General features: G+C 33.8%; 3 protein-coding genes across 3 annotated transcripts in view; 2 read left to right on the top strand and 1 right to left on the bottom strand.

Annotated features, from left to right (window-relative positions):
- LOC141453740 (sodium- and chloride-dependent GABA transporter ine-like) overlaps positions 1-1,586 on the bottom strand; it is a 70,722-nt gene extending 69,136 nt beyond the window's left edge. Inside the window, exon 1 of the mRNA XM_074127299.1 lies at positions 1,098-1,586. Coding sequence (XP_073983400.1) covers positions 1,098-1,453 — 356 coding nt within the window. The 5' untranslated portion in view covers positions 1,454-1,586. The remainder of the gene's footprint in view (positions 1-1,097) is intronic.
- Positions 1,114-17,533, top strand: LOC141453748 (uncharacterized). The gene is made up of 10 exons (XM_074127318.1): positions 1,114-1,247; positions 2,154-2,256; positions 3,398-3,610; positions 10,792-10,930; positions 11,993-12,100; positions 12,190-12,312; positions 12,401-12,651; positions 12,873-13,049; positions 13,327-13,554; positions 16,348-17,533. Exons 5-9 carry the CDS (start codon positions 12,008-12,010, stop codon positions 13,550-13,552), a joined length of 870 nt encoding a protein of 289 aa, XP_073983419.1. The 5' UTR covers positions 1,114-1,247; positions 2,154-2,256; positions 3,398-3,610; positions 10,792-10,930; positions 11,993-12,007; the 3' UTR covers positions 13,553-13,554; positions 16,348-17,533.
- LOC141453745 (uncharacterized) overlaps positions 16,016-21,727 on the top strand; it is a 23,821-nt gene continuing 18,109 nt past the window's right edge. Inside the window, exon 1 of the mRNA XM_074127309.1 lies at positions 16,016-16,153. Coding sequence (XP_073983410.1) covers positions 16,103-16,153 — 51 coding nt within the window. The 5' untranslated portion in view covers positions 16,016-16,102. The remainder of the gene's footprint in view (positions 16,154-21,727) is intronic.

Here is a 21,727-nt window from a genome sequence, read left to right as displayed (position 1 = left end):
GTATCAGGGTGCTGCAGCTTTCAGTATAGTTCAGGCTCTCTTCCAGGTCGAGCTGAATGGAGATGAGGAAATCAACAATACCAACCTCTCTAATTACCAACCAGGACTAAGGTCAGGCCAGTCAGGGCAGTTATAACCCTGGAAGGAATTCGTGGTTTACTTCAGTTAGAGCATAAACAGGTTACCTATGCTCGGTCGACACCCGAAGAAGAGATAAGATACTGAGGAGATGCTGTAGACTGCGCAATTGACTTCGTGCAAGGAGATTCAGATGCTTGGTAAGTTAACGGATTATAACCTCCTCCTATAAGTTGAAACTGGATATGGACCTTTCCTCAGAACTCCTTAAGGTCTTGGAGACTTCTTAATTTACTGTAAGACGAGCACCATTATAATTAGGATACACGCTCGAACACAGATAATTTACCAAAATAAAAATAAAAAAAACATCTTTTCTGGACTTAGTTCTTCCCTGAGCTCCTGAGAATAAATACAGAAAACTTTGACACGATCACAGACCTTCCTATTACCAGTTCTGAGAGAAAGATTGTTGTTTTACTGTTTATAATCGAAACCAAAGATATTTTGGCTCTGAGGTGCTCTTGATCTTAGCCTTGGGAAAGGATGGGCAACAAAAAAGGTTATATTTTAAGTTGAAGGCTTTTGATCCCTAAAATACTGTTAGTTCCTTTGGGGAAATTAACATACTTCCGGTAAAGAAGGAATTTGAACGAAATCGGCAGTTGAATGGAAAGATATTTTTATAAGATTCACGCACTTGTGTTGTATTATTGTTATACAATCGCAAGCAATTACCATAAAAACTCTAAATTGAGGCTCCATCAGTTTATAAATATTGTTTTAGACTCAGAGCATCATAATTTAATTCCAAATGTTAATTTGCATTGATTTTGTTTGAATAGACAAGATTTAATGGTAATGCTCAAGAAGGAGTTCTGGAAAAAATTCAAAATTAGCTTTGTTTTATCCCAATTTTTGAAGAATAAAGTTTTTTTCTTATTGTTAGAAGATTGTTAGCATCTAATTTTTTAAATTATAAAAAAATAATTTTTATAAGAATGAAAAGTTTTACTGACATTGCATTGTTGACAGCAATGTTGAGCAGTTCCGTAGGCGTAGTTGGCACTTTTCTTATGGTGAGTTTCCGGCCGTCCGTGGAGCCCATGCCAATGGACGCCAGCGATCTGACGCTGATCACATCCTGCCGATCTGCGGGTGTTGGCCAGGTATTGTTATTGTTATTATTGGTTGGTGTTATTAGCGGAGAACGACCGCCACAATCATCTCCTCCACCCGAAGTGGGTGAACCTAGTGCTATTCTAACTTTGGTGTCCGGATGCGAGCCGGGCACTATGACTATCCGTTGAGTGAGACGTGCATTTCTAAGTGGTAACGGCGAGGAGAATGGACTCCTGCTGTTTATACCTTCCATCAGTTCGTCGCCACGGTACACATCACATGCAACTAACTGTTTCAATGACAACAGTCCGACTGTTGCTAGAACAACTAACCCGGCACAACTCTCCTCCCTAACGGCCGGCTTGTTGTAGTTCAAATGTTTCTCCCACTCTACTACACATCACTACGGGGAGGGGGGAAGCAACTACCGACATGGGCTGATAACAATGTTTATACTACATTATATCGCTGGCTGGTTGCATCTGCAATTCTCTGTTCCTCTGTAATCAAGTTTTTCTTTGCTCTCCCTTAACAACTCGTCAGTATTACTTATACTAGTATTGAAATCGCGCAGATTCTCAATTTATTACTTTCGAACGGAAACATATATTCCGGAAGCTGTCCTGATTGCGACAAAAATCTGGATTTAGAACCCAGATTGATTCATAATTTCGTTCCAGAGTTTATCACTTTCCCAGGTACAGGTAAGTCAGTTTTTAGGTCTCCTGAGTTCAAAAAAATGGTTCTTTGGGTGAACAGAATATCTCTAAAAACTCTAAATCGCAGTAAGTGAAACTGTATACGTACTTCTATTTCGTCCCTTCAGGGGGTTTGAAGGCAAATTAACAGTTGAAATCCCAATATTATCTTTAAACATTCTGTATTTCATTTTTTGTATATTTTGTTTATTGTTTAAATAATTTAGTGTTGATATTTCTTTACTTTTTTTCCAGTGAAACATTTGAATGGGTTCCTGGTAAGCTAGAAGAAATTTTATATCGTTAAAGTTGAAGGTTTAATATTTAGCCTCTAAGGATGGCCGAAGAAGACAGTAAAGTGAGTTAAACTTTTAATAAAATTCCACTATAAGGCTAACTTTTGAATTAGAGGTCGGTAGTGCACTGAAAAAAGCTCCGGGTGTGGAAAAAAAAAATAAAAAAGTATGAGACTAACAATAAAAGCTTGTTTTTGCCCAAAGAAAGTACCATTTTTGGTAAATTTAAGGAAGAAACTCCTTATGTATTTTTCACTTTTCCGTGATTTCTGTTGAATGAATGCATTCTGCCTCATGTACTCGTGCTCTTGAGAGAGTGTGTAGGGAGCAAGTTTTCTCAAACTGTGGGTGTAGAGAAGCGCCCTTGGCGTTGAGCCTTTCAAACGGCTTTTGGGACTTGCTTGTAAACATTATGCTTGCGCACGTACTCAGAGTCATTAGTTAACTTTGGTCTACTGGGGAAATCTTACAAAAAAAAATCTGCTTGGATTCCTTCTCTCTGTTTTCCATTCCAATTTACTGATAAGCGCTTCAACAGTGAGATGTTTTAGAATTACCTTGCTAAGAAGTTTTCCTTTTTTTCTCAAGAAAGGGGATCTAGATCTCCCAAATCGTCAGACAAAATCATATACGAGGTCTGTAAATTAAGTAATGAGATTGATTTTTTTTAAAAATTTTTTATTCAAAAAGAATTACAATTCTATATTGCCACCTTCAAAATAACCTCCTTCTGAAGCCACACAACGCTGGAGACGTTTCTTCCACGCCTCATAGCAGTGCTCGAACTCCGATACTGGATTAGCCTTCAGCTGGTCGGTTACAGACGTTTGAATGTTTTCGACTGCCTCAAAATGAGTTCCCTTGAGGTGATTTTTCAACTTCGGGAAGAGAAAAAAGTCACAAGGACTCAAGTCAGATGTATTTTGAAATTCCCATTTTGAATAAAATGTATAGATAGATAATCACTTTATGAACTGCAGAAAGAGAATGAATTCAATTAATTTTTTTTTAATTAAATATAAATAAATTACAAAAGAGTGATTTTTCTAATTCACATCATTTTCGCATTCAGGACAGAATTGTTAACTAATTACTTATTATCTGTATTAATTTTTAATCTATAATTTTAATAAAAATCATCTTCAGTTTTTTTTTTTAAATTTAATTTAATTTTATATTAATTATTATTTTATTTATTTTTAGTTAGTCAACAACTTCCGTAGACGAGTAAACTGGCAAAAAAAGTACTCCAAAAAGTGTACGTTGATGCACTCTAGCGGATTTCTAGTGAACTATCTCTCTAATGTAAATGGCGTCTACTGAAGTTGATATTAGTGATGTAATTATCACATTTTGCGGCTGTTAGTCAACTTGTTTGCATCTTGAATTTGTTTGTTTTTCACTCTTTCTTTTAAGGTATGTACAAAAAAAAAATCATTAGTTTATAAACTAATTTCTTTATTAAATAAAATTTTGGTGTTTCCATATAGATTAATTTTACATTTTTCTTTGGTAGAAGTAACTGAGGAACATAGTTAAAAATAAATAATAATTATTATTATTAAATAATGCGGGCGTAGTTTTATCACTATCTTCTATGCTGATAAACATCTTTTCAAGTTTATTAATTTGATTCAAATTGTTTCCAAGGGAATAATTTTTATTTTACTAAATTATTTATTCCCTGCAAATAAGTTTGTTGTGATGAATAGTGATTTGGGAAAACATTAATTAAAAGGTTTCTTGTTCAATTTGCACATCGAGTTCCTTTTTTATTTGTTTGATTGACTGAATACTATATTTAAATGCGTTAGAAACTTAAAATATATTTCTGGACCAATACTTATTTGATAATGCACTAGATCTTCGGGTAAAAGATCCTGATTGTGGTTTTAGAAAACAAATATTGGCATCGAGAAGTCAAATGTTGATCGGCACTATCACTGGTATTTTACCCTACATGTTAAATGGTTTAGGTCCTTTGAGAAGAATACCAATGGGGGGAACCTTCCCAGAGTATGCAGGCTGCCTGTCCAATTAAGCTTTTATCAATGTAACAATTCTCATCAAAATGGCCATCCTGGCAATTTCATAGAACTTAATAGCCAAGTAAATCGTTTGGTTGCCTGAGAAAAATACTATTCTAGAATTCATTATCCTTCCTCTAATTGTATCAGATGTGATGTAACTATCTCTGTATGAAAAATGAGGCCAGTTTTATACTAGGCTTGCACCTTAGTGATGTCCTACACCCTAGCTCCCCGTTTTTCTGACTTAGAAATCAACCGAGAACAGAGTCGTAAATTTAAAACTCATGTTTGATGACTGCCAATTGATTCTGTTTATTTTTTAGCTTTAAGAGATGAAATTACTATAATTTCTAAGCTAATTATTAATTGTAAGCTTGTTCTCAGAAACGATTCCATTATTATAGAAAATGATTGAGATGTGTTGCAATCAAATGAAATAACAATTCTAGGAAAATACAGGGTGCGCCTCCCACTTATTTTTTACTCCATCTTACTTTTTAATAAAAGTTCTAAGTTTCTGATATAATTCGTGTTAATGCAATCATCATATATCTTTTTCTTTGCTTTTTCCTTTATTAACACTTATTATATTGACTAATCAGATCCAAAATTTGGTCCATTTTTCATAAAATATTAATTAGAAATAATTAATAGCTAAAATTAAGAAAACATTTTTGTTCTAGTCTGGATACTATTGTTTTTAATTCAACAAAAGTAAGACTTCTACTGACGTTTGTAAAAGAAATTTTTTAAATTAGTGCTCTGATACAGGGTGAAAGATTTTATAAGAATAATAACGTTCATTTTAATCAATAACTCTTATCTACTTCCTAGTAAAATTCAAACAAAAGAAAAAAATTACTTCTAAACTTGTCAAGATAAAAAAAAAAAGATAAATTATGTTAAAAACAAAATAAGAATTAATCCCTAAGCAATTATCTTTAATTACATAAGATGATATATCCATTATTGAATACATTCTTAGCCTCTTTTTCTTTTGCTTTGGTGAAAATTCAAGCAAAAGTAATAGTTTGGCTAGCCTGACACTTTACAGTAATTAAGCTAAAAAAATTATCATAGACCGTACGTCCCCAGGACAGGTTTAATTCTCCTACAATAATTATTAAAATTTCATAGCTCTACATGCATCAATATTTATCTCTAAAGACGTAATCGCTCTATTTTATAGACAGGACTTACTGTTCACACTGCTACTAAATTAGTTGTCTTGGACGAGCACTACTACTAACACTTTTATCTAACAAATCAAAAATAGGATTCGAAAAGATGATCTTCCACTTACAAATCCCAGCTTCAAGATAAAAGATAAAAACACCGAAGTTAATTGGTATATCTTTTGAATGTGAAGGACTTTTTTTGAACTCAAAAGATAATCATAAATTTATTTAATTGTTTTGAATAAATATTTAGGGATTATGGTCCATAATTCTACTGATATAGCCCTTTTTAGGGAATCTCACCTTATTCCTTTCCCAGAAGTGCTCTTTTTTCCACCTTAAAAGAAGTTATAACTACTTTTCACAAATACTCATTGCTCTGTTCGTCTTTATTAAAACAATTTTTCATTCTATTATCGATTTTCTGTAAACGTAATAAACTACCCATCTAAACACATTTTACTTTTTCCCTGAGGGAGTGCCTTAATATTAATTACCTCTGTATTTCAAGTAAATAATATTTCGCAGCTTTAAGAATATCTTGTAATATTACAGTTATTACTAGAATTTCAAATTAGAAACGACTTCACTGAATAAGTGATACTGTATCCATAAATTTACTTAACTCCTGGGAAAAATTTATGACTGGTCCAACAAATGCATAGATAAATATCATCCAATAAAACTCAGTAATAATAAGAAAGATAATAAGATAAAAACAAAAATTTAATATTTATTGTATGTATGAAAAAGTAGTGTGAACAAATTTTCTTCATATATTTTTTTGAAATGGCGCTTATCCATAATCATTTTTAATAACTTCCATTTTAGAAGATTGTTTCCCATGTCTTCCAGTTAACAAAAGCTTAGATACTTGAAGGAGCTCTCTGTGAATTACTGGGTAGGTGTAACATTTTCGTACTACTTGTTGCTGAAATTAAATATAACTTTCAATTCAAATATGAGTTTATTTTACTGTATTTTAATCTTATTGCCTATTTCTAATTTTTATTATTATATTATTTTATTATTACGAATTTACATCAAACGTGGAATCCTTTCTATACGTTTAAATCTTTATCATCTATGACGACCAATATAATGGGAAACCTTCCCTTTACTTCTTAGTTTTCTTAGGAAACTATCCGTATTTTCCGTTAAGGGTGTTTAACGAAATCAGGAAATGTCTCTTACTGGAGTTCTGCATTCGATTTTAAGTTTGTATGCGTTTTGAAGGTTCCCTGGTTACGTAAAAGTGGTGTTTACTAATTGGTCCCACCCTCTTCCACTTTTCCTTTGAATAGGTTCGCTTCAATTTATAATTTTTATATTAGGTTATATTGATTTACATTAAGGGGAGCTAAATAAAGATATTTATAGATTCTTTTTCTTTCTTTACTTCTCACATGGTCGTTGGCCATCAGATCATTAGACTTTTAGCAATCCAATACAAATATTTTGATCCTATAGCCGTTATTGTTTTTACAAGTGATGAAAATTTGGAAATGCATGTTCTGATAAACCTTCACGGAGAGTAATAAGGGGAAGGTAATGTAGGCGTGGGGGGGATCAACAGGTTGTCGGCAAGAGACGTTCACATAACAATTGTTGCCACAGAAACCTTAAAGATCTACTTCCTACAACATTATGTTACCTTGATACAGTTTTTGTTTCCATTATGAATTATGTTGATCCATCAAATTTTAGAAGAATTGAAAAATTCTACACACTTAATTCAGAAGAGGTAAAGTTAAAAATTAATCAAGTTTCAAAAGTCTTTAAAATAGGTTGGAATAATTTAAGAAATGAAAAATCAATCAAGAAACCAAAAAAAATAGAATGTTGAAACGTTTTATTTTAAAATAAGAGAGGGGATAAAATATTCGCTTTCACAATTACAAAAAAAAAAATAAAAAATCGCCCATTCCTAAAATCAGACAAGTTAACTTCTTTTTTTCATCCATAATTTAACAATTATGTTTTTTATCACAAACAGACGGTCAGTCAATTTTAAACTCTCCGATGGTCAAGTAACTTTGTTATTTTGCCCAGTTGACAAACGTTGTCAGTCACATTTCTATCAAATAGTGCGGACAAGTAACAGGTTCGTAGCTAGTGCTAAGAGCTACATAAGAAGGTTTGAATAAAAAGTTTTATTTCGAAATGGGCGGGTAGACGTGTGTTGTAGTGTTACACAATCAGCTGTGCTGGGAAATTCCTGGCTAGACGCTATCTAGCGCAGTAAATCCTAATAATGGAAGGATGGATATCCCTTCTCCAGTACTCTAATCTTAATATGCTACAATCTGCCAGACAAGTAGTATTTGATAATTTTGTAGTTTTATTTGCTTAAATGTTGATTCACCATTCTCTTTTACTGATTCTAGGTCTTTCCAAGTTGTTTTGGGCTTATTTACTTTGATTTTCGAATTACATATTATTTGTTTAAAAAGTTCGTAAACCTAGTATTTTTTTGATTCAGTGCACAGAGTTCCAGTATAAAATAAGAAAGTTTTATTTCACACATGGTAAAACATTAATTTTTATCAGTGCAACCTCGTTGGATAAAAACAAAAATCGCCATTTCATCGGTAACGTATCATTTTTAATAAACGTGAAATGTCATTTCCGTAAGGTTTTTGCAAAACTAATCCTGGCTTGAAACACTCACACCCACTGTCTCTATAGTGATGTTTTAATATTTACATTTACTACGAAAAAGTTAGAACTGCGACAGTAAGAAATTAGGAGGAAATATTTGAACCCGATGTCGACCTAAACCTTATTGTCGAGTCCACTTATCCAATCTAAACTAAATATTAAATTTAAATTTTTTGATTTATCTCTACACGAAGATCAATTGATGTACATAAAAGCCATTGTTCGTAAACCATTAAAGACCCTTAAAGCGTGTATTTACGGTGGAAAACTGGGTACCATACACCTTGACAAAGGGCAAATGACGAATGTAAAAGTTCAAGTGATATGCAAAATTTTAAGCGCTACAGATTCAGTTTGTCAGGAGACCATTCAGCCCCTTGTATGTTATTATTGCAGTAAAGCATTTAACTTGCAGATGGTGATAGTTTTTGTATTATTTGACGTAAAATTATTTTTAACAGCAGTTTGAATGAAATTATTAACTTTAGGTTTTTGTAGGTCGCAAAACTAGAGGGAAAAATGAATAAAATTTAACCTCATCGCTAGGTTATCATTTTGTCCATTTTGCACTCCTACAAGCACTAGTGCTCCTGGTAGAAAGACCGCCAAATGTTCTCTGAGGTGACCATGGGAACAGTCAGGCATGCGCTTTGTTTAGTTGTTCCAATGCTTTTTACCCCCCGATCATCGTAGTGAATAACTCTTAAATAACTCACTTGTATTGCATGTTTAAAACAAATTAGTTAAGTGTAATGTTTTAAATTATTGATTTTCTAGAAAGTAAACAATTAAAGTCATTTAAAAAAAAAACAAAGTAGTTTGTTATGACGCCTTAAAAAAAGCATTTTTGAAGTGTGCATTTCCTGGATAAGAAAACATAACTTTGCTACGTAGTCTTTTGTTGTCATGCTTAAAACGCATAAAGTTGGGGGTCTATTAACATAATTATATATTTTTATTAGAGATCATTAAGTATGTACCATTAAATGGACGGATTTCTAACTCCTTTTTTGGATTACAAGCATTGAAATATTTTTTTTTAAATTAGATTATTTAATTATTAGTAACTAGTGAATCCTTGTTTTAAATATTAACAATTTTAATGTAAACATTGCCAATGTCAACTTCATAATTCAGATGATTTTAGATTTTTCACTTCAATCCTAGGTATTACTTGTACCTTAAATACGCAAATACAGCTTATTATCCAGTTTGAACTTGAATCTTGTGGAAACTGTACGTATTTTTATTTTATTTTTTAGGCATTGTTCACTGTTGAAAGGACTGCCGTAACCTTGTTTAGTTTTCTCTACTCCTTCTACACAATGTCCATCTCTTATTCGAAATCTAGTTTTTCTTTATTATGGAGCCAAGAAAAATTGCTCTCTTTTTTTTTTAAAGTTATGGATTAAGTCCTCGAGCAACGGACTTATTATCTTCTATTAAATCCCAAATTCGAAAAGTGCTGTAGACAGAATGATATAAACCGCTAAAATAACGAAAAACATTCACTTTATTTGGCCATATTTAAAGCAAAGTTTTAGATTATGTGTTAGCAATAATGTAACAACGTTTTTAATTTTAAATTGTCTTAACAGCAAAAAAAAAAACGCTTTTTGTCACGGTCTAACAAAGTAGTCTATTTCGGTGATCGAAAAAATTGCTTAGAAATATTTACCATCAAACATAAGCTAAGCAAATAATAAGCTAAATGCAAAATATGGACAGTAGAAAAGAACTCAAGAAAAAGGGCTGTTCATTCCCAGATAGAATTTCAAGCCATCGACGTGCCAGATGGATCACCGGTAAGATAGCAAAGTAGACGATTTTTCTTGACGAATTAAAAATGCGAAAGAACTTGTAAAACTTTTTAAATTTAGGGACTATTTACGAATTTGAATAATACTTGGTTATTTGAACATAAAGAATACTTATAAATAAAGAGTTAGACCCCTTTGTTGCATTATGTTTCGAGTATGAATTTAAAAACCAGAAAGACTTGGGTCCACCATATCCAAGTTTTCAAAGAATTTGTTAGCTTCAAAATTGAATTCCTTTTTGAGGGTCCCGCCGAGCTTTAAATTATTTAGTCTCTATTTCTTTAGAATTTCGTTATTTTTTCGATTTTTTTTTTTTTAAATAATAAATTATATCTGGAAAAAAATCATTCTAGAAATAATTGTTTAGTTCTAGATTTAGGCATTCATGGTGTCATTCACAACCTGCACATAGTAGAGGTTATAACTTAGATTGTTCACTAAGGTCACAAGAATGTTTTGCACGAAAATGTTAGTGGTATGCATTATCAGTGACAAACGTGTTTTATGTAAAACACAATGGTATGATGTTAAATAAAGTTAACCGTAAATTAACCTATAATTAGAGAAAAATAATGTAACAGAAACGTGTGGTAGAACGCTTTGTAGAAAGCATAAATTGAAGGTGAATTACTGCGGATTGGTGGGTGAAATAAACACGACTAAGTCCCGTGATAAGTATGTCTATTTCGTAAGTGTTACACTTTTACAGTAATTAGAATATCGTTTTTTTGGGGGAAGGCACTAATATTTTAACTATGTCAAAATATGTCACTGTCTTATCAGTTGAATTATTTATAAATAAAAAAGTGAATTTTTACAAAAAAAAACAGTAAAATTTAGGGATCTTTGACTTAGCTGTATGCTCTGCTTAAAACCTGTTTTATAGCATTTATTTATTTATATTTTAGATCTTGAATTGGAAACGTACTACTTGTTAGTTGAATACTGATATATTGGTGAAGCCCGGACCTGTCTCTGATAAACTGACACATTCAGCCTTCCTTGAAAGTCTGCAGTCCTAAACCAAATTGTAAACTTGTGTGTAAGGTAATTAGTTAAAAAGTGCGTGCTAATTTCATAGTCTTAGACCATAAAAGAATAAGCTATAAGTAAGCTAAGCTCCATATATCCCGTTTTGAACGTACCCTGCATTATTTGTCCCTGTTAATTTGATAAGTACCGTGAAAATGTCAAATATATTCGCTGATGCAAATAAAATTTGAAAAAATAAATTACAGGATGCATGTTAAAGGGTTGGTTAAGCTTATTCTGTTGCCAACTCATCTGATAACATAGTTGTACAGAATTATTTATTAGAATTAAAAAAATATGTGGTTATACTATTAAGTTTGTGCAAGTGATATCATTTAACTATTTCATAAATATATTCATGTTTGACTAGTTAAGATGGAATTGTTTAAAGATTGAACAGTGCCGTTCAGTTTCCTGACTGTTTATTTCTTTCTTACTAGTACAATCTTACTCTTCTGTGGTGAAATTTAAAATCTGTTAAGTTAAGAGATGCTTCCAATGGTAGTTTAGGTTTTAGCCGTCTTCGATCTGTTTTCTCTCCGATACAGTGGGCTTGTCCAGCCTTTATAAATTCGTGGTCTTTACATTGCAGCTAATTCCAGCTACCTGTGGTTTTGTTCATCCACAATGCCCTCAAAGCTATTCGTAGTGCTTTATTTTAAAAAACTTCTAGTTTATTCGTTGCATACTGATTAGTAGTCATGTGTCTGGGTCACGCGTTGGATAGTAATGTAGAATTATGAAAAAGGAGCTTTCAGAGGTGTCCGTCGGTGCTCACAACTCAGCATTACCCAGAAATGTCGATACTAATGACTTTGTGCTGTGTCTAAATATCTGAACGAGATCACGATGTTTAATTTCCTTTCAGAATAGGTTGGTGCATGCAAAAACTTAACAGATGAATTAAATTTGACACCAAGAAAACATAATGATTAGTTTTCTTCATTACATGATTTCTATAAAACAGAACTTTATAAGTTTTTACTAATTGTTTAATCATTCTTCCACTCCTTTGAAATTGTGAGATAGTAATATATTCATTAATACTTTATTTATTTATTAATTTCAATTTTCCAGATTATTTTTAAAAATATGTATGAAAGCGATGCTCTACAAATTGTACCTGATTCAGAAGTAACTGCAGTATTTGACAGTTTAAAACCATTATTTCCAAAGTCTATACATGTCAGTAAATTTTTTGATTTCTGTTTAATTTGAAATTTTTTTTCAACAATAGTTTCCAATTTAATAAAGACAATCTTATACAATTTTAGGCATACTATTTTATTGATAGTTTGGTAGCATGGAAGAAGAAAGTGCCAGAAATGGACATCGCTATACTGACACCTAAAGGAGGCCACAAATCTGGCGCAGTTTTCTTCTATTTTACAGGATTTGTATGTTGAACATTTCATTTTGATGTTTGTTATATTTCACTTTCCACTCTGCTGTAAAAATAGCGTCCTATTCTTTATTTTCTTTCAGAATTTTTTAGTATTTTCTGTGTACACTTGGACCAAGGAAGGTGAAGAATTGTTGCGCAGTTCTCTACTTGAAACTAAAAGATTTCAATGGGCAGAATTTAAATATGTCTTGGTTACATGTTTAACGGAAGAAGTATATTCTGCTTTGGAGCCAGTAATACCGAAGATATTTAGTAACAGACCTCCTCCAACGGTCTCTCATGACTCGGTGTATTGGCTACCAGCTGAAGAAGTCATCAAATTTGATGTAAAGTAAGCGTTCTTATTTTCTAATTACAAGTTTCAATATTTTCCGAAATATTAAGTTCCTGTCGAATTATTTTTGACGCAACTTCGATCAAGCCCTGTCGTCCCTTACAATAAATATTAGCTAGAAATTTCTTTAGTAATTATTGCAATAAAAGAACGTCGTATGAGTGTTTCAAACTATAATTTTAAAATCCGTTAAACTAATTAATATTTTTGTTTTGAAGAGTTCCTGAAGGAATGAGATTGGATGACTTGAAAAAAGAACATGCTGATATGATTAATAGTGTTTGGCCACATAGAACCGAAGGTTCAGAGAAATTGATAGCAATGATGACGTGGGTAAATTTTGGAAAAGGTTTATTTAAATCAAATGGCGATCTAGTTGCTTGGGCATTCTATTGGTAAGTTTTTATTTCTGTACAGTTCTCTTTCAGCAAACTGAATTATATATTACTTCTTTAAGCACATAGATGTTGGTGGAGAATATTATGTCTTCGTAGCGAAACGGTGATATTTGTGTATCGTTATGACTGAAATTATTAATAAGTTTTCTTTCTTTTGGATCAATTATTCAGACGCCAAAAAAGCTATGAACAATATTCTACCATATATATAACTAAATGTAATTTTCAACATTCAAAACTATTCATTTTTATTAATACTTGAACAATTATATAGGTTTTTCGGTGCTCTCGGTATTGTACAGACTGCAGAAAACGAAAGAAGACGAGGTTACGGTAAAGTAGCGGTACAAGCTGTCTGCAAAGAAATGGGTTTACGTGGACTTGATGTCAATTTGAACATAGTCGAAGGAAATTCAGTAAGTGAAGCCTTCTTCAATGCGCTGGGTTTCAAACGTGCATTTACAGGTGTTTGGATATTTTCTGCACCAAAAAATGAATAAAGGTATAGAAATAAATGTATTAAATAATTTGTTTATTTATTTATTTTAAAGATGCATCAAATAGTTAAGGGGGCATTGGCTCCCGGAGCCTTTTCAGTGCACTGCCGGCTTCGTACAAGGTTCAGTTGTTACAGGCAGCAATGTCGATCGCCAGACAGTGTGCTGAGAGAGGCTCCAAACAAAAATTAGCTTAAGACCCAGAAGGAGGAAGTAGTAATTTCCTAAGACCCTCTGCCAGAATCTTTAAGAATTACTCGTATATCAATGGATGGAGTTTTCGATGCCAGCTGCACTTTTGCAGTTCTCTACTACAATTATGATGACTGCCTTCTAGTATCTAGTCTATGAAGATTAGTTTTCAGCTACATCCGGGAGTTGTCTGAGACAATAGAATCTCCGTCTTTCCTGAAAGAAAAAACTAATAAAGAAAACTAAAATATCTAGTCGTAATCCCTCTTGAAGAATGCTTTATGAGAAATCACACGACATTTTTAAGAAAAGTTTCTTTGGTGTTTCTCAAAAAAGGATTTTAGTGAAAGTGTGATCAGTGAAAGTCATGAGAGTATTCATTCCTTATTTTTTGAAGAATGAAGAAGAATGGAAAAATTTAGAGGTCATAAAAAACATTAAAAAACTGTCATTTTTAGATAAAAACTATTTATGACATTGTTAAATTTAATTATTATAGTTGATTAAAGTGATTTTTTCGAGCTGGTTATTGAAGGTAAGAGATCTATTTATGTATTTTTTTCTTAAATTATTTTTGTTTTGTAGAATTTTATTCTATTCTATTGTAATTAGATGCTATTATGTCCTTGCAGTGGTCTACATATTCAGATTTGGCTCTACTATGATCATTTACTGAAATCTAGTGATCAAATTTCCTCATCTGGAAACCATATTACTCAATGGGTTTTTCAATTTTCTGAGATATTTTTGAAAATGTCTAAAAAATTGTCTCTAAACTTCGAATTTATAGCAAGATAATTTTTATTTGAAAAATTTTCCTGGGAAATTTCGTTTTGGGCATTTTAGGTTTTGGTAAAATTTTTCTTTAGTTCTTGCCAGAAGTATGATATTTTAATGTTTTAGAAGTTAAGATTAAGATTTAATTTAGCTTTAGATATTCAAATAATTAGGAGTGAAGTGTGGCGTTATTAGTTGGTAGAACTGACTATATGACTATATTGGCTGGTAATGTGAATTATGCATTTAAGATTGCTAACCATCATATAATCTATTAGGGCGTGCCAGAATTAATGTTCACGTCCTCGTTCCGTTTCCGAATCGCAGCATCTTAAATTTTTTGGCAAGTATATTATTTATTTATGAGGTATCCAATATATTGAATATATTACATAAATATATAAACATCACCATTTCTTGTCACTTCTGAAACCGCTGTTTAAAACTAACCTTGTCTAAAAGAAATTAATTACATTATGGATCCTAAAAAAGTCTAATTACTTCTAACAGGTTTTATTACACATGTAAGTATTCACTTATGTATAAGAATGTTATTTTCAAATCGGATTGACCCGATCTCACAGATGAAAGAATAAATACTGTGTGAAACCAGTAGAACGGAACATCCAGAAGAACTAAGTATCTACCGTATGCTCGAATGAAGATGGTCTCCTAGCTTTCAAATTGTAAAAGTTTATTGATTGCTTAAGTTTTATTTCCTATCAATAGTTAACCTCCCATTAGAAATCCAAAACGAACCAAATGTGAACACATCGTTAGTTATTATCCAATAGGATAATTGTTGGGAATTACAGTTATTTGTTAAATTCTATTGACAAAAAAAATTAATTTGTTCTTTGCTATCTTGTGTATTCCTTACTGTACGTAAACCTTAACTGAATTTGAAGGTGGATAATAGGCAGAAGGATAATCCTTATACATATGTACATATGAATCACGATATCTGGCTAAAATAGAAATTATTATTTCCTAGTTGTTAATCTGCTGTTAAATGAAAAGCAAAAACATTTGTCGTAGATGGGAAAATTAAAAATCATCAAAACTGGTTGAAATTAGTATATACAAACTATATTAGAGCTATAGAAACAAAAATAAGAAATGAACCTTAACCAAAGAATTTGTCAGCATCAAAATTGAATTCTTTCTTGAGGGCCCCGCCGAGCTTTAAATTATTTAGTCACTATTTCCATTAGAATTTCGTTATTAGAGAGTGTAGTTACTTGTTTCCTTTGGTCCCTGTCAGTTTTTTTTTTAAATAATAAATTATATCTGAAAAAAATCATAGAAGCAATCGTTTAATTCAAGATTTAGGCATTCATAACCTGCTCTTGGTAGAGGTTATGACTTAAATCAGATTGATCTTTAAAATCACTTCTTGTGTGCTCAAGAATGTTTTGCACGGAAATGTTAGTGGTATGCATTAGTAGTGACAAACGTTTTTTATGTAAAACTTAATGGTGTGATGTTAAATAAAGTAACTCATAATTGGAGAAAATGTAACGGGTAGAAACATGTGGTAGAACACTATGTTGAAAGAATAAATTGAAGATAAAATACTGCGGAATGGTGGGTGAAATAAACACGACAAAACCCCGTGATAAGTATATCCATTTTGTAAGTGTTACACTTTTACAGTAATTAGACTTAACGTTTTGTGTGGAAGGCACTATTTTTTTTTTAATTAACAAAAAATGTTAGGGTTTTATCAATTGAATTACAAAAAGCAGTAAACTTTAGGGATCTTTGACTTCCCTGTGTGATCCGTTTAAAACCCGTTTTGTAGCATTTATTATTATTTTTTTTTTTAGAACTTGAATTGGAACTACTGATTTATTTTGAAGTCCGGATTTACCTCTGATAAACTGATTCATTCAGCCTTTCTAGCATATCTGCAGTCATAAATCTGATTGTGAACTTGTGTTAATACTTGGTTATAATATTAAGTTCATGCAAGTGATATCAATTAACTACTTCATAAATATATTCATGTTCGACTAGTTAAGATGGAATTTTTAAAGATGAAAAGTACCGTTCAGTTTCCTGGCTGTTTATGTCTTCCTTACTAATACAATAAAACGCAAACCTAAAGTGTTGAATTTTTTTTTTTTTTTTTTTTCACTTTATTTGTGTATTTACAACTGCAACAATTGTTGCACCAAGTAAACATGATCTTACTGGTTCAGTTCACTTGTTATGACATGATTAGAGCAATCACCCACTGGTGAAACTCTTTCGCAATGATTTAGTCACAACAGATCTCTAGGCCATTTTCGCTTCAAGTGTCGAGGAGGATTGTCGGGAAGGTGAGGAGAGGAGAGTTGTTGGACAAGAGGATTAGGATGGAGAGCTAGGAGGCTGTGAAAGTTGCGGTAGCGAGACTTTATTAGGTTAGTGACAAAAGGGATGTGTAGGTCAGTGTGTATGGTAAGGTTAGAAATGTAATAAGGAGCATTCAGGATTTTCCTTAGGATTTTGGATTGTAATGTCTGTAGGCGTTTGGAGTTAGAGGGTTTGGTTGAGCCCCACACTTCTGCTCCGTATGTCCATATGGGTCTTAACAGGGTCTTGTAAATAGTCAGTTTGTGATTCACGTCAAGTTTGGATCTGCGGTCAAGTAGTCTATTAAGTAGCTTGTAGCGTCTGTTCACGTCTTGTCGTTTCAGTCGAGTATGTGGGTTCCAGGTGAGTCTCTTGTCAATGTACAGTCCTAAGTATCGTACTGAGTCAGCTGGAGGAATCGTTACACCGTTCAGTTGAACTGGTGGACTCGCAGATTTTCTTAGAGTAAACGTAATGTTTACTGACTTTTGTTCATTAATTTTAATTTTCCATTTTCGGAACCAGGTTTCGAGAAGCTTTAAGTGAGTTTGAATATTCTGACTGGCTTGCACCGGATCGGAGTGAGATGAAAGTATAGCAGTATCATCAGCGAATGTTGAAACTATTGTATTTTGAGAAAGAGGTAAGTCAGCAGTGTATATTAGAAAAAGGAAAGGGCCCAGTATGCTTCCTTGAGGAACTCCAGCTTTTATAGGTATAAAGGATGAGAGAGCCTGCCCTTGACGAACGTGGCAGTACCGATCGGTTAGATAAGATTTTAAGATCAGATAGTAGGTGTAAGGAAAATGATTTTTGAGTTTGTACAGTAAACCCGAGTGCCAGACCCGATCAAAGGCTTGAGCCACATCGAGAAAGACACCCGAACAGTACTGTTTACGCTCCAAGGAAGAGGATATGGTATCTATTACACGGTGCAGCTGTTGAGTTGTTGAATGAAATGCGCGGAAACCAAATTGATGTTCAGGTAGCAAATCCTCTATTATAGGGATTAGACGTCTTAGCAGAAGCTTCTCCAGTATTTTCCCAAAAACAGGTAAAAGGCTTATTGGACGGTAGGAGCTAGGTTGCTGTGCAGGTTTATTGGGTTTCAGTATCATTTTCACTATAGAGTATTTCCAGAGCATTGGAAAGTAAGTCGTTCGTAAAACTGCGTTGTAGATGTAAGTTAGAAAGAGAATACCACTTTTTGGTAAGTTGCGTAAAATGTTACTAGTTATAAGATCATAGCCAGGAGATTTTTTAGTCGGTAGTTGCTTAATAATGTACTTTACGTCTGAAGGATTAAAGGCTTTAGGAGGTAAGGTGAGTTGTAGGGGTGAGTCTAAGTCCTCTTCAATGTTTAGTTCGTGCAGCTGATCGTTCATGTCCGGATGTGGAATAAATACATTAGATAGGTGAGTGGCAAAGAGATTAGCTTTGTCTTGGTCTGTTTTCGCCCAGGTAGAGTTGTCATGCAGTAAAGGAGGAGAACAGTCTTTGTATGCCAGAATTTTGCGAGTACAGAACCAAAGAGATTTGTCTGATGTTGTTAAGGATGATGTGTATTGACTGTAAATGTCTGACTTTAGTTTGTACAGTTCCCGTTTGAGAAGTCTTGTTAGTTGATTTAGTCGTCTATGTTCGGATGGATATCGGGTCCGTTGCCATCTTGCTCTCGCTTTCCTTTTCTCTGTCAGTAGAGTCCTTAAATTTAGAGGCAGTAATATGTTCTGGGGCGCTTTTCTTGGTTTTGGAGAAGAGGTAGCTGTCCAGGCTGCTTGTTGAATAGTTTTAGTAAGTTGGTCGACTGCTACGTCTATGTCTTCTGCAGTTTTTAAGGCGGTGCGTAAATCTATTTGCTTGTCAACGATATTCCTGAAGAGGTCCCAGTTTGTCGGTCCAGTGATAAGTGAAGGAGAACTAGAATTGAAGGTGGGTTGAGAATTTAAAGCCAGTAAAACGGGAGAGTGGTCAGAGGATAGGTCAAATGTAGTAGAAATGTCACAAGAGGAAGGAAGTACTCTAGATGATATGAAAATGTCTAAAATGTCTGGTGATTTCCGTGGAGATGTAGGCCAATACGTGGAATTAGAAGGTGAGATTACGGAATAGGAAGAGGTTGATAGTGAGTTTAGAAGAGTCCGTCCACGTGGGTTTGTGACACGACATCCCCACTGCTGATGTTTTGCATTGTAGTCCCCGCCCGCTAGAAAGAGAGAACCAAGAGATTGGAAAAAGGAAAGGAAGTCATTTTGAGAGATGGTTTTATTGGGAGGACAGTATACTGCTGCTATTGTGATTTGGAGAGGTAGGATATTTAAAGAAACGGAGGTAGCCATCAAAGAGTCAGTGGGAGAGCTAGGATTCACGTAATGTGATAGAGATCGACGAATGAGAATCGCTGTTCCACCTTGAGGTTGGTCTGCAGGATGGTCTGTTCGGTAGATTATGTAGTCCTTAATGTAAAAGTAAGTCGTACTCGTAAAGTGTGTTTCTGTAATGAGTGCTATGTCTATTCGTCTATTGTGCAGTAAAAAGTCCAGTTCGTCTTTGTGAGCGCTCAAACCATTGGCATTCCAGAGAAGAATGAGGAGAGACTGTTGTTTTGATGGAGTGTTCATGACATCTTGGGCAGAATTTGGGTGACTACTGTAGTAAGGAGAGTTATCAGTGGGCTGATCATTGTTTTGAAGTCACTGAGGAAAGTGGTTAGAAGTGAGGTGATGTCAGTCGCTGCAGGTGGTGGAGGTACAAAGTGAGAAGTCGAAGGTTTATGACTTTCTGCGGTGGCTTGAGCATAAGTTTTGGACGAGTGAGCTAATGGAGAAGGAGTTGAAACCTGTTGAGAAGAAGGCTCATTCATTGAAGGAAAATCGCTTGGCCTGGACGTTGGAGATGGCTGGTTTCTTCTGTTTGTGACGGGCGATCCTCTTCTGAGTCGTTGCAGTTCCTTGTGGGTGTTGCATCCGAGGTAGCTTGCAGGATGATTCTCCTGGCAGTTGGCACACTTTGCTGGTTCTTCTCGGGGTTTAACGCATTCAGTGGACCAATGTGGTCCTGCACACTTCACACACCTTGGGAAGTGGTTGCAATAAGATTTCGTATGTCCAAACTCTTGGCATCTCTTGCATTGAGGGATTTGTCGTTTTTTAAAAGGTTCTTCCACCTTGATTCTGGTGTAAAGGAGACTGTGAAGTGAGAAGATCTCTTCATTATTGGGACCTTGATGTAAGTCCACAAAGAACAAAGGTAGAGGAATCTTGGTAGTAGTACTTATGACATTTTTCACATTTTTGACTGAGAAACCTAGTTTCTCCAGTTCCTCCTTTATAATAGTGACGGGTGTGGTATGGTGGAGATGGCGGAGAACCACCCTGAAAGGCTTGTCCTCTTTTAATTGGTACGTATGGTAGTCTGCTTTTTGGGACATTAGGTACTTAACGATTGTTCGGTATCCTTCAACAGTGCAGGCGGTTACCATGGTGTCGCTAGCTCGTGCTTTACAAGAGAAGTTATTATCTCCGACTAAGCTGGTGAGTACTCTACACATTCCCACGTAGTTGGTAATATTTTTAATAAATATTGGAGGCGGTTTGATGATTTCTCTTTTTCCTGTTCAATGATATTATTTTCTTCGTCGATATTGATAGCTAGTGGTGCAAACGGGTTTGCAGTAATAAAGCAGGGTGGCTGTTGTGCACCATTGCTTGTTAAGACAAGATGATCATGTCCTACTGGCGTTGAGTCAGCATCAACTGATGAAGGCAAAGTTTGTTTATTGGATGGTTCGCGTATTTTTGTTGATTTAACTTTGCGGCTCTTCTTCTTTTTATTTGGAGGACTGGCATTGAGAGCTGTTCTTTTATGAGTGACCTGGGAGGATGCAATTGAAGAGGCGTCATCACTCATGTGAGAGTGACCGTCTTGATCTAGATCGCTTACGCTCATCTTTAATTTAATTAATTAAAGATTTGCTTTACTTCTTTATAAGAAAAACACAAAGGATATGGTTTAGGTTTTGATTAAGGAATAAAGTAAAGAAAGAAGTTTAATAATAAGAAATAATAATGTTAATCAAATGTTTCTTTTTGTTTTTACAAATACAAAAATAGAAATAACTAAGATTATATACACAAGTAATTATAAAAAGTTTTAAACAAAGAGTCAAGTTAAGGTTATGTTTATAATAATAGTTTTCTAGAAAAATTTAAATTTAAATGAGAGTCTCACATGCTCTTTAGTTTGAATTCCATGTAGGAAAAACACTACAGAGAAAAACTAGTTCACTTTAAGACCGTACTAAGACGATAAAAACTAATTTTTAAATAAATATCTACGAGCAAAACTTTTTGTAATGTTTACTAGCACACACATCACAGCTGATCGTGTTGAAATTTAAAATTATATATCTGATAAGAATTGCTTCCAATGGTAGTTTAGGTTTTAGCTGTCTTAGATCTGTTTTCATTCCGATTTGGAGAGCTTGTCCAGCCTTTGTAATTCGTGTTCTCTGCACAAAGTTTAGATATTGTGGCTAATTCTAGCTACCTGTGGTTTTGTTCATCCACAATTCTCTTAAAGCTATTCGAAAGCATTATATTGGAAAACTGGTAGCTTATTCGTTGCATACTTATTAATGGTCAAGCGTTAGGCAGTAAACTTGAATCTTGAAAATGGAGTTTTCAGAGGTGTCTTTCGGTGAATTAGAGGATAGAGCTATTTGCGCGTTCTGTTGGCTACCTTAATTTCAGAGAATCAAGTTAAGTTTCGTGAAGAGTTACGACGAAACTAAAAAGTATTTCCAAAAGATTGATGCTATTTGGCCTTTCTATTAGAGATGTTTAACTCAGGATGCGTTATCTATTGTAA

Source organism: Rhodnius prolixus, unplaced genomic scaffold (assembly GCF_049639745.1).
Source record: "Rhodnius prolixus isolate KJV_2025 unplaced genomic scaffold, Rpr scaffold_3, whole genome shotgun sequence".
In the NCBI taxonomy this organism is placed as follows: domain Eukaryota; kingdom Metazoa; phylum Arthropoda; class Insecta; order Hemiptera; family Reduviidae; genus Rhodnius; species Rhodnius prolixus.
This window is presented reverse-complemented; position numbering and strand designations above follow the sequence as displayed.

What these genes read in the sequence shown, in the direction of transcription:
- LOC141453748 (XM_074127318.1), top strand. Translation starts at nt 12,008, where the DNA reads ATGTATGAAAGCGATGCTCTACAAATTGTACCTGATTCAGAAGTAACT. An exon ending in TATTTCCAAAGTCTATACAT is followed by an intron (nt 12,101 to 12,189) that starts GTCAGTAAATTT and finishes ATACAATTTTAG; the next exon opens with GCATACTATTTTATTGATAG. An exon ending in GTTGCTTGGGCATTCTATTG is followed by an intron (nt 13,050 to 13,326) that starts GTAAGTTTTTAT and finishes ACAATTATATAG; the next exon opens with GTTTTTCGGTGCTCTCGGTA.